Source organism: Rousettus aegyptiacus, unplaced genomic scaffold (assembly GCF_014176215.1).
Source record: "Rousettus aegyptiacus isolate mRouAeg1 unplaced genomic scaffold, mRouAeg1.p scaffold_m13_p_2, whole genome shotgun sequence".
NCBI classification, from domain to species: Eukaryota; Metazoa; Chordata; class Mammalia; order Chiroptera; family Pteropodidae; genus Rousettus; species Rousettus aegyptiacus.
In genome coordinates, this window is record NW_023416295.1 from 122339751 (window position 1) to 122352785 (window position 13035).

The 13035-nt window shown below is 35.7% G+C and overlaps 1 protein-coding gene and 1 pseudogene across 3 annotated transcripts in view; one reads left to right on the top strand and one right to left on the bottom strand.

Annotated features, from left to right (window-relative positions):
* TAFA2 (TAFA chemokine like family member 2) overlaps positions 1-13035 on the top strand; it is a 422074-nt gene that overhangs the window by 288716 nt on the left and 120323 nt on the right. For all 3 annotated transcript variants that reach the window (XM_016150757.2, XM_036237812.1, XM_016150754.2), the window contains one exon: positions 6668-6774. In XM_016150757.2, the coding sequence (XP_016006243.2) occupies positions 6668-6774 (107 nt within the window). The remainder of the gene's footprint in view (positions 1-6667; positions 6775-13035) is intronic.
* Positions 12572-12690, bottom strand: LOC118614704 (annotated as a pseudogene).

The window sequence follows — 13035 nt, forward strand, 5'->3', positions numbered from 1 at the left end:
AATTGCAGTATTGTGGGGAAAAGAATAAAAGTATAACATTTGGGTGAAGAAAGAAGGAAATTGTGGTTTTTAAATGAGGCTTGCATTTGCTGCCAGGCAATCCTCAGAAACCAATGGAGGGAGCTTTCTTGGCTAAATCTCCAGGGCTGACTTTTTAACAGAATGGAATCTGAAAGGTAGATTTATTCTGGAATACTGATGTATCAAAAAAAAAAATTGATGAAACAATTGTTTTAAAATTCTCATTTTCCCTTTTTGATTCAGAAAGAGTTGAGAAACTGATTTAGATTGCACATTTTTATTTTGAATTTACCTGAGAAAATATGAGCTAATTGACCAATCATATGGCTGGCATATGAAAAGGCAACTCTAGAAACTTTTAATAATTTACAAGATGGGAAGTTCAGATCCTAATTGTTCGACAGAGTTCAAGTAATGTATATAGTAAGTGTGCTGTGAGATACCATAAGGTGATGATATTAGATATGCGATGTAAAATAAAAACAAAATGAATAACAATAGTAAAAATGACTAGATCCAACCACCTCAGTTTCTGGAAGATATAATGTACAATGTAGGATTATTGGTAGGGTTACATGATTGTCTCTTAAATTTATTCCTATATATTCTTATATATACAAAATGCATAAATACATGAATCTCTTACATGTGAATACACATTTTTATCTACTGAATCTTTATTTCTGTCCATCCACTCTCAATAGGAATATTACTATCCGCCTCAAAGATAATTGCTATTTCAATAAATAACGTGGTTATCCTAGACACAGTTGTAGTCTTTACCATAAAATTCTAGTGAAGTTGGACACGATTATTGGGTAAAACCAAGAATGTAGTAACACTTGTGGCTCTAGATATCCTTTTAGTAGGATTGTTCTAATAACCTATTAGTAAGCAAAGAATGATTTAGTTTTGGAAGATATATTTGTTTTTATATGATATGGAAATTAAAAGTAATAACAAAAACAACTTTTTGTAATTATATTAATATTGTAATAATAACTGATACTTGTAGAATGTAAAAGTTTACAAAAACTTTTCTTTTCATAGTCTACCCTCATTTTGGTATCTTTAACTTATCTCCTCCTTCTGGGTCTTTCCCACCTCGTTAAAATAACTCTAGCTACCACTCTACCTTTGCTACCCTTCTCTGCATGTTTCTTGAAAGATTAATCTTGACTCCCTTTCCATTTTCTCATCTCCCAGTCTCCCCTCTTATTTCATTTTGTATCACTCCACCAATACGTGCACTATTCTTGCCATTGACATTCCTAGATGATGAATATAATAGAAATTTAATTGTTTAAATGAAAATAAATAATGAAAATTCTCCATTAAAAAGGATTCATCTCTTTTGTTTTGATTATAAAATCGATACACTGATTCTTTTATTGAGCATGTGCTGTTGTCCTGTGTTGTAGGTTTTATTCTATGTGCTGGAACGGTGATTACTAGACAGGATCTGCCACCATGGAAATTACATTTTAATGGGAGAAAGAAGAAAATAAATACTTAAGTGCACAATAAGTAAATAAGATAATTTCAGATTGTAATAAAGAAAGTGCTACAAGATATTGGAAGCAAGAGACACCATAGCCTTGGTGTCTCTGGACTCTAGAGGGCAGGATGGTCAGGAGGTGCTGTCATCAACGGAAGTTCGCCATGCAAAGACTGGAGGAAGAGTCTTCAAGGCAGAGCAAGCATTTATCGTAAGGTCTAAATCAGACTTAGCACTAGGGACGAGGTAGGCCAATGTGGCTGAAGTGTAAGGAAAGAAGGGAACAGGGATGTGAAGTTGGGTTAGAGAGGTCAAGAGGGGACATAATGTCGAGCCTTCTCTCAAATGAGAAATTCAGTTTACTCTCATTCCAATGGGTAGGCAAATCTTGCAATTTTAATCAAGGAGTAAGGTGAGCAATGTGAAATTTACATATTAAAGTGATCATTCTGGTCCCTATAAGGACAAAAGGAACTTACTCATCAGTTGGATTCTACTTCAAGGATAGATTCCTGTACTAGTTTTGGCTGTTGATACCAATACCACAGTAATTAGTTAACACCAGCTTGGCCTTAATAGTAAATCAATGGAGAGAAATGTCTCAAAATGGTTTTTATATGTATTGTCTTATGTGACCTTTATTTCTGCAGAAGTGCCTTAAGCTCAAGGGGAGGCTAAGTGGTTGGATTTTAGTTCCAGCTTTTATCACCTGTGTGCATGAGGTTTCTCTCCCTTTTTCCTTCTGCCTTTTCTTCTTTTGACCAGCTAAACTTATTTTCTGTTTTTATGAGGAAATGATTTTTCTAGTAGCATAATAGTTTTTTTTTTTTTTTTTTAAATCTTGCTTATTTACAATTAAAGGCATTCTTAACATTGGTGGGGAGGTGCAAGGTTTCAAAATCTTCCAAAAGTCTAAATCTCAGTGAGTATAACTAAAACATGTAATACAGAAGAGAAGAGTGGGAGATAGTCTGGAGATTTAATTGTCAGTTCTCTACTTTGACAACTTTTGACTTCAGCATCCTTCACTGCCAAGGTTACCGTTCTCAATTATCCCATTTCCCTTGTGCTTCCTTGCAAGCTGTTGCTGCTTGGGGAGCAATTTCAAGGTTTCCTTTTCTGTGTGTATTTATCCTTCAGGTTCCTGTTTCTTTTTGCCTCAGCTTTTGCTGTTAAAAAAAATTCACTTAAATTTTGCTGTTTTTACAAGAGAATGTGACAATTCTGAAAGTGCCTTTGGGCCTTGACTGTTGTGGAAATTTTTAAACTGAGACCTGTCCGTTAGCACATTGATAAGAAGGAAATGCCTCCTCCTTTTGTGCTCTTATACAAGGTCAAGAAGAAATGTGCCATTCAGCTTTTTTTTTTCTTTGGGTTTTCTTTTTTAATATTGCCTCTTCGTCAAAAATCCTCCATCACTCCCATTACACCTCAGTTTGTTCAAGTTTGATTGTTATTTAAAAGTAATTTAGAATAAAATTTATTGTAGACCAGATTTCTCCCTTTTTCTTCTTTTCCATTTTGCCTTTCTCTTTCCTTCTTTCACTCCTACCTCTTTCTCACATTCTTCTTCTTGTTCATCCTTCCCTAATTTCATCCTAAAGAAATGACACATGACAACTACACAATATATTTGGCTCTAAGGCACTAGAAATATATGGGACACAGTCTGTATCTCGGACCAGGCCCTAGGTTTTCACAGATGTATGGGACACGGTCCCCATCTTTAGGGATCTTAGAGTGGAGAATGGAGATAAGTAAATGGAAAAATATAATACAGTGTGGCACATGGCTGTTGTACATAAAGACGAGTGCTCAAAGTGAACAAAAATAGGAATACATGTATTCTGACTAATGAATAGGAAGTTAGCATTTTGAAGAATTGATGGGCAATGGGATGGGCGGCTGATATGCCTCAGGTGACATGGAGGTGAAATTTAGCTGGAAGACATTGAGGAAATTTAGTAGAGTGAAAATATAGACTATGAATGTATGTGTATGTTGAAAGAGATGGGGAAGAATGGCATGGAATAAGATTAGAGTCATAAAGAGTCAAAAATAAAATTTTAACCCTGATACAGGTTTTTATACGCTGCTAAGGGTTTTGGCCTCCTCCCTACCCCCACTCTGATGGTAGAGGGGAATAGTGAAGGTGTTGGTCATATGAATGGTGTCTCATAAGGTTATAGCTACATATTTGGCTACAGCACAGAAAATGCATTACATTCAGTCAACAGTATTTATCAGGCACTTAATAAGTACTAAATACTGCAAATATAGTCATGAAAAAGGCAGACACAGACCCTGACATTAGTTCCATAGGATCACAATATTGGTGGCAGGTAGACCATTAGGAGGCTGTGGCCCATGAGAAGTTTTGGTAGTCTGAACTGCAGTATTGCAATAGGGATTCAAATAAGTTTATACATTTAGGAGTTATTTATGAAGGAGTGTTAACAGAAGATGGTAACTGACTGATCGGGGTGGGTGATATGAGAGGAAGAAGCCATGAGTCTTTAGAGACTTCTAAATGTTGACCTACTTTCTGTTTCCTCTTTTAGTTTGACTGCCTAGTGACTTTGTGGGTGTTTCCTTTCCCATATGTCTAGTTATCGGTTTGACCAGCTGTCAGTTTTGTTCTCTCATTTGGTGGGTACGCAATGGGATGGAAAATACAATGGGTCTTTGACCTCGGGGCAGAGGCCATTTGCTGTATGAAAGCCATTATCAAGAATTATGCTAAGCAGCTCTTAGTGTCAGATGAGTTTTGCTAATCTGTTTATTCCTTTAGACGATATGCAGTATAATAACAATATTGCAGGGATCGGATATAAGTAGAGAGGTAGGATGGTTGGAAAAATGAGAAGAAGTAGAATCTGATTACAAAGCTAATACTGAGGGTGCTAAGAGGAAACGAAGACAGTAGAATGGAAGATTTAAAATGGGCATTTGGTCTACTGAGAGGGACTACTCTATGAGATCATTTCTCTAAGAGGTTGCCTGAAGACACTAGCATCCAGTGTTATTTTGTGGTTAAAGATTTCTGGAAAATGCTGCACACGCAAATGTACCTCCTTTTTCAAAAACCTGGTTAAATTTGCTGAACCCAAAATTTCACAAATGTATTTGCCCCCTCTGTTTTTCATTAATACTGTATTAACATTCCGTGGAAATGATGCCTCACGGGCACACCTAGGGAAATACTAGTCTAAACGAATAATGATCATAGTAAGTGTTAGCATTTCTTGAGCATGTATTATCTTCTATGAATAGTGTTGAACTCTTTACATGGATTATGTAGTCTTCATACTAAGAACATGATGAGGTAGATATTATTATTATCCTCATTTTAATGACAACAAAAATACCCTGACTTATTAATTTGTCCAAAGTGATATAGTCAGTAGGCAGGGAGCTGCCATATTTTAAACCAAGCAATCTAATCTAAAAGGTCAGACTTATATCTTTTAGTACATTATCTTGACATGTCACAAGAGCAAGGTCCATGTAAAACTCGGAGCTGCTGGTGCCACTGAAACTCTATTCAGTTTTCTTGTGAGTGGGACTGTCTTCTCATACACTCAAGGACCAAACATAACACGTAAATGACTGAACATTCACTAATCTCCAGGTCATTGATTCCTTATACATGCCAACCAGTGGGCCAGGTGCTTAGCATACATTGTTCCATGATACAAAAAGAAACTGAAGCAGAAGTTACAGAAACCATACAAGATCACACAATTAGAAGCCAGTAGGGCCTGGACTCAAATCCAACCAGACTCAGGAGCGAGTCCATGTTCTTAATCAACATTGCCTTCTCAACATCTGAATTAATGAGTGTAATCTCCAGGCCAAGAAATGTTAAGATATCTCTGTATTAAACATGCATAATATATTTATTTTTTCATGCATTTATCAGTATGAAAGACTCCTTCTTTGATACCAGTGAGTCATATTTTTGGAGATGGAATATATTAGAAACAAAGGTGTGAGGTAAAAGCTTACTTAGAGAATTCAAGAGGAATCAGACCATGTTTGGAAGTGACCTCATGAACTTGCAGTAGAACCAAGATAAAGGGCTGTAGGTCAAGCAACAGTGGAGTTCAGTATAGGTTCTAAATCTGAGAAGGCACTGAGTGACATCTATTTTCTCTCCCTCATAAATAAATGCAGAATGATGATATTTTATATTAGTTTTGCTTACCCCATTAGCAATGTTGTAGTTAATATAGATAGAGATTTTAAGACTAGACAATTATGGGTTTGAATTTTTATTCTATCATTAAATGTTACCTCAGGGAAATTTCCAAATTTCATCATCTGTGAAATGGGAATAGATATATAAACACCCTAAATTTGTTCTGAAGAGCAGTTGAAATAATGTTCTATAAATTGCTAGAGAAAGTAGGTGCTGAACTTCAATGACAGGTAGCTATCATTTTTTTTTTATAACATTTCTTTGCTTTCCTGAGTTTTGTGGACTCAACTCGAAAACATTAGGTTGATATTTTTCTATTTGCCTTTCCATTTTTCTCCTACTTCTTATAAGTACATAGTGGAGTCCAACAGCAGTAAAACATCTGTGTATCTCTAGTGCTCAAGATGTACAATAAGAAAGCTGTTGTACCAGGTGATTTTTTAAAAAGCACATTAGAAATAATAGATTTGGAGTGATTTTATTCTGTGTGGGAATTTATCTAACTCATTTTATCTAAACTGCTTACTCTGACCATTTGACTTGGCAGTGAAGATGAAATCTTTGGGGGAGAAAAAAGTAAAATAAGTCTATTTAAAGATTTTTCAAACAACTGTACCTTGAATTTTGTGAATAAGTTAGCTTTATATTTACATGGAGAGAAAAATGGTAATATTTCCCAATTGATTTAGGCCATTGTTAAATGAGTGAAGACTGACTGAGGCAGAACCTCTTTTATCTTTTGCATCATATCAAGGTACTTTGTTTGGAAAATTTTTATTCTTTCTATTTGTAGTTTATGTACAGTGAACAGCATTTTAAATATAAGAAATGTAATTTTCAGGAGTTAAATATATTAACATGTTATGAAATCTTTAAATGTAGCATAATTGTAATGGAAAAGCAATGGTTTCACATACTTAGGATTTTTATTATTTTTTTATTTGCAGGATGAGTAAGAGATACTTACAGAAAGCAACAAAAGGAAAACTGCTAATAATAATATTTATTGTAACCTTGTGGGGAAAAGTTGTATCCAGTGCAAACCATCATAAAGGTAAGGTCTTCTGTTTTCTTTCTCAGCTAGCTGGAAGGTGACTCCCTTTAACACAGACTATTGTGTTCTGTCTTCACTGGTCTATTCATTTTACTAGTTCATGATTTTCTTTAAGTAAAATAAAAATGCAGGGATAGTTATCCTTAATATGGCTTCGATAGGAGAAACATGATTATTTAAATGTTTCCAGAATAACTGCTATTTCTGCCAATAGTGTTCAAGAGTTTGGAATTGTGACTCTGGCTTTCTCCTGTCATTTACATTTTTAAGATAGTGATGGTGAAATGTTGAGTTGAGCTATAATGAAGACAAGTTTCAAATTGTAGTCATTCTTGTCCTGAAAGCCTCTTTAATGATATGTATCTTAATAATATATGTATACCTGAGTGTGTGCATGCGTGTGTGTATATATAATATATGTAAGTTTCCCTACAGTGCTTTTTGAGATCATACTTCTTCATGCCAGAGTAGCTTTGTGACCACTGTTTGGATCTACGTCTAGTTTGAGATTTAGCAGGCTTAATTCTGCTATAGAACAGAATGAGAATATTTGTTTTATACTTGTGTGCTAAGCTTGACAGATCAAAATTATGTCCTTTCTGTTCTCTTTCCTGAGTAAAAGAGTCAGTATAATGAATAACTACCTTTCCAAATGAATTAAAATGGGGTTATTTCTGAACCGTTCCTACCATAATCAAGTATTCATAACCTAAGAAGTCAATTTAGATTTTTTCTGTGAAATATGATTTTACAGTTCAGTTCTCAGTCCTCCGTAAATTTTAGAGGTTAGGAACTTACTTTCATATTTTATTTTGGGGTGAAGAGGGAGTTAAGACTGCCTTGAATTCCGGAACACTTAAATTAGTTATACATGTACATTTAATTAGCATTACATGGAACATTAACACTAGGGAGAGGAGAGATGTGGTGAGGGAATGATGCCTATCAGACAAAATCTTTGCCCCGTGGTTAAGTCAAAAAGAGTCATTTTTCGAAATACGAGTTTTAGGAAGTGGCCCTTCAAATTTCATAATCTTGTTTTCTCTCCACTGTATGTGTTTGTATATATGTGTTTGTGATATATGTATTTATGTGTGTATGAATACATATATACATACACACACACACACATACCGATCCACACATGAAACTTTATATTCTTTTATAATTGTTATTAGTGCAAAATTAAAAAATGTGGAGCAGGACATTATTCCATTTTTCCCAATTGGCAACAAAGAACCAAACTTAAGTACAAAGTAGTGTTAAATACTCACCTTCTAAAAAAAGTTGCAAAACGCAGGACCCACTGCCTTGGGCTTAACAAGAAAGGACACGTCATCTGTATTATCCTGATGGACAGTTGCCCCAGTGCCCTTCCCAGCCTATAAAGAAGAGTTGAGGGAAGTGTGTGTTTTGGAGGGGAGAATTATAGTAACTGTGGTGGTGTCAGCCTGGCAAAGCAGGGGTTCATGGTAAAGATGCTTTTTCATCTCCAAAGCTGAGTGATGGCATATCTGAGAGAATCCCTTATAAAGACTGCCCCACAGTGAATATTGCGTAAAATTCTTAAAACTACTTTTAAGTATTTTTAAGTTGTGTTATGGTCTATGCTACCTCCAAAACTAAGATCTTTTCTTACTTTTTGCCAAGAAAATACTTCTTGAACTTAGGAGATTATACATTGTCTCAGAAAATCTACTTAAAGCGCCAAACCCGGTAGAGTAGAGAAGGTAAGGTTCTGTGCTGTTTCGGTCCCATTTCCACCTGCCACTGGTGTTTTTGATGAAGATTTTAGGCAAGATTTCTTCATACTTCCCTCTTTCCTTTCTTCCCTTCTTTTCTTTTTTTTTTTTTTCCTCTCTGTATTTTCCATATAAAATGCCCTTTTGATTAAACTATTTTACACTTAAAATAAGGATAATATACATGTCCATTTTAGGACGTGTTCATAAATAGAACACCAGTATGCTCACCACCCAAACGAGAAATATAGCATTTTTTAAATCTCTTGAAACAGGGTATGTCTGCCATTCTGACTTCATTTCTTTGCCTCCTTACTCAAAATAATCACTATTCTAAATTTTCTGAGTATAATGCCTTTGCTTTGATTTATAATTTCACCATGTACATATATGTCCAATGACATATAGCTTAATGTTGGTTGTTATTAAATTTACGTAGTGATAGTATACTGTGTTTTTCTACAATTCTCTATTTTTCCCAGCAATATATTTGTGACGTTTATTGTAATCGATGGCATGTAGCTGCAGTTTATTCATTTTTTTTTTTTTTTTACTGTTGCTCTATATTTTATTATACGAAGTCACCACCATTTACATATTTATGCTCTCGTGCATGAACATTTGGCGTTCTCGTGTTTAGTTGCCATAAGCAGTGCTTCTGTGAACGTTGTCGCACTTCTCTCCTGGTGCCTGTGTGGAGGGGTTTTTAGAGAGCACATCCCGAGGAGCAGAACCGCTGGATCCAGGGCATGCAAATCTTCAGTCTTACCAGATTAGGACCGATGGTTTTCCGAAGTGGTCATACTAATAAAGTCATTCAAGATATTTCCTTACTATCTTGTCGTCTGCTGTATCCATAGTTACATCTCTTCCTTATGCCTGAATAGTGCTCCTTTGTGTCATCTCTCTCTCTTCCCTGATTAGTCTCGTCGAGTTGGTCACTTTTATTAGCATTCAAAGGACCAGCTTTTGCCTTTGCTGATCCACTCATTTGTATGTTCTTGTATTTCATTCTGTTTTGCTCTTTTATGATTTCACTAATTTTTATTTATGTTACAAACACTTTTTATACTTAGTAATATATGCCAGGTACTTGTGGAGAAGTGAAATTTCCCTGGATCTCTCAGTGCTCCTGTAGAAAGCCCCAGCCTCCTGAGACATTTTTTTTTTAATTTTATTTTATTATTAGTTTCAAGTATACAGTACATTGGTTAGACATTTATATAGTTTATAAAACCATCCCCCTAATTGCTCTTTCTCTCCTCTGGCTCTCCACTAACTGCATTCCCTATACCGAGCACATACCCTGAGGATTAGATCTATAGTCATTTGTGTAATTAATTGTTTTGATTAAAAAGGAGACTATCTCCCCAAGAAGGCTAACTGGTTGCAGCTTAAATTAGGCCTCTAGGGTAAGCTCTCAAGGTGCCATAAAGGGCACTATCTGCCCTTGGAAAGATGTATTTTATATTCCAAAAGGTTAGAGTGAGAACCTAGGATCCTTTCCAACCACTCAATCTCAAAGGAGCAAAAGATTTTTTTTTTCTTTTTCAGGAGGGGAATGACTATCTCTCTCTTGCATGTAGTGGGAAAAAAATCCATGTTCTCTGTGACTCTCCTATACTTATGTAGCACATTTGACCTGCCTTTCATCATGGGTAAGGCTTAGGACAAGAAAGGCTATTCACTTATATTTTTATTGTGAGTAATTAATAAGAAATCTGTCTCTGATCCAGAGCACCTTGTGAGAGTATTCAAGATAAAAATAATAAACATGAATATTAAAAACCCAGTAGCTCTATTGTAAGAGGTTTATAATGATCAACTCATTTAATCCTCATAACAACCTTAAGGTATGCACAATTATTAAAACTATTTTACAGATCAGAAACTGAAAAGAAAGGTTAAATAATTTGTATAAGGTTGCCGAGCTAGTAACTATTAGAGGCAGAAATCAAATCTAGGTAGTATTGCACCATATGACATATATTACTAGTAGTAAATTTTTATTTATACTGTTTAGAGTTTAGTTGACTTCCTGAATCTGTGGATTGGTGTCTTTAATGAACTTTGAAAAACATTCAGGCATCATCATCTCTTGCAATATTGCTTCTACATCACTATCTTTATTAAACTAGGACTCCGGTTGGGTGTATGTTAGCCTTCTCTTTCTGTTCTCCATGTGTTTCGGTCTTTATATTTTCCACTTTCAAGTGTCTCCATGCTTTATTCTAGAATATTTATTCAGATCTACTTTCTACCACACTAATTCTGTGTTCTCTCTGGTATAATCTGCTTTTCAATCCATGTAAGCGTTAATTTCATCTATTGTATACTACTATACATACTTTTTTCTTGTAAATTGGCTTGGCTTTGGATATATTTCTGTCCTCACATTTTCATTTTGTTTTATACATTATATAGATATCAAAATATATTGTATATCAAATTGTTACATAAATAGTTTTATCTGATGATTTTATTTTATGAAATTTTGGCATTTTCTTCTTGGTGACTCTTACTCATGATACTTTATTTTAGGGTTCGTGATTTTTAAAATTTTTTCGGGTAATGCTCATCATGAGCATATTTGTGAGAATTTTAAAGGCCTATCCTTAGGATGCACTCTTCCAGAGATGATTTGCATGTGCCATGTGTCTTAGGTGTAGTTCCCTAGAAGCGAGGCCAAGTCAGGAATTCTCATTGATGTTATTTATTGAAAGAACGCTCTCTGTAGGAGAATGAGGGTAGCAGGTTAGAGCAGGAGGTAAAAGCTAAGCACAAATAGAGTCTCAGCTGGAGAACAGCCTGGTCAGGTCCTGGGGAGTCTCTGAAACATAAATTGTTCCACAGAGTTGGTACCTTTTTGAGGCAAGATGACAGCCTCTTCTGCCCTTGTGTCTATTTGTCATTGGCTGTTGACCTATCACCTGTGGGAGGGAGGTACCTTCCTGGGGAAGTGACCCCTCTTTAGCAGAAGGTGAGTCTCCAAACAAGGGAGGAGCTGGGAATTCTAATCTGCTAACATTTACAGCAAGGGGAGGAAAGGTACACAGTGATAAAAATGGATCTTGGTAATGAATCATCAGCTATATTGCATTGCAGTCCACTCCTTATGCCCCTCAGATCTGCTTGCTTCTCACTTAAGTTCACTCAATCCAGCCAAAGCTTATCAAGGATTCTGGTTATTTAGAATTTACAAGGAAATGTATTTGAGTAGGGATAGTGAGATCCCCACTAAAGTAGTTGGTACCAAGACCATTATTGATACTCATTTTCTGCCCATTCCCCTAGCCATTTTAGATTTCCCTCTCCTTCAGCTAGCACTTCTGCTTTTAAAGAGGCTTGCCAGATATTTTACCCAGACCTCATACCAGAGGATTCCTAGCTTTGGATTATCATGCTCTTGATGCTGTGGTTGTCGTACTTACTAATTTATAGTTATAACTGGGCATGGGGATGCCAAGAAATGCCCCAGTGGATCATCTGAGAGCCTAACATATTCTTTCCTGCCCCAGTTCATGATCATTAGGGTCATTTGTCCCATAAATATCTAACTCCTTTTGTTTCTTGCTGATCTATGGGGCTGACCAGGCAGCAGCTGTAGCTTTATATCTAGCAGGAGTTTCACTGTTTCCCATGGCAAAGCTTTCTATTTCTGAGAACTAGTACTCTTAGTCTCATAGTCTATTGATAGTTTTCACAGGAATATTTTAGACTGGATAATTCCAATAGAAAATTTGTTTTACTCAGTAATTTTCAAGTATATACGCGAAAGGCTGAGGATATAGCAGTACATAAAAAAGGCAAAATCTTGTTTTTATGGAGTTTTGTTTCAGAAGTGGAAAGATAGATAATAAAAAGAAATATACAACAGTTTTATAGTATAAATGCTATAAAAAATAAAGGGGGAAAGAAGAATAAAAAGTATTCAAGAGAAATTGTAATTATACTTTATTTCATTTTTTTTTTTTTTCGGTGAGGCAACCCTTGGCTGACCTCATGGATTGCAAGGACATTTCAGCTTACAATCCTTTATTTTTTTATTTTTTTAATGCCTACAGCACCTGGTCTTCCTAGGTGGTCTCCCTTCCAAGTACTAATCAGGCCTGACCCTTCTTATCTTCCAAGATCAGACAGGATTGGGCTTGTTCAGGGTGGTATGGCCATAGATGAGAAATTGCAATTTTAAATAAAAACCTTTGGGCCAGACCTAAAGTTTCCAATAGAGCCAGTCATGAATATACTTGAGAAGGCAACGCAGCAGTAAGTATGAATGCTTTCAAGTAAGAGCATGCTTGGGGACCATGCGAAATGGCCAGAAGGATGGTGTGCACAGAGGAGAGCATGAAAAAAGGGAGAGGTAAGAGATTAGGTCATTACAGAACAGGTGAATGTAGGAGATGAAAGAACAGAATAAATAGCTCTTCAAAATACCAATGCAATGGTATTGTACTCTCAAGGGCAATCATATGCCGAATTGTGTTATTCTGTTTTTTAAACACAGTATAAAAACACC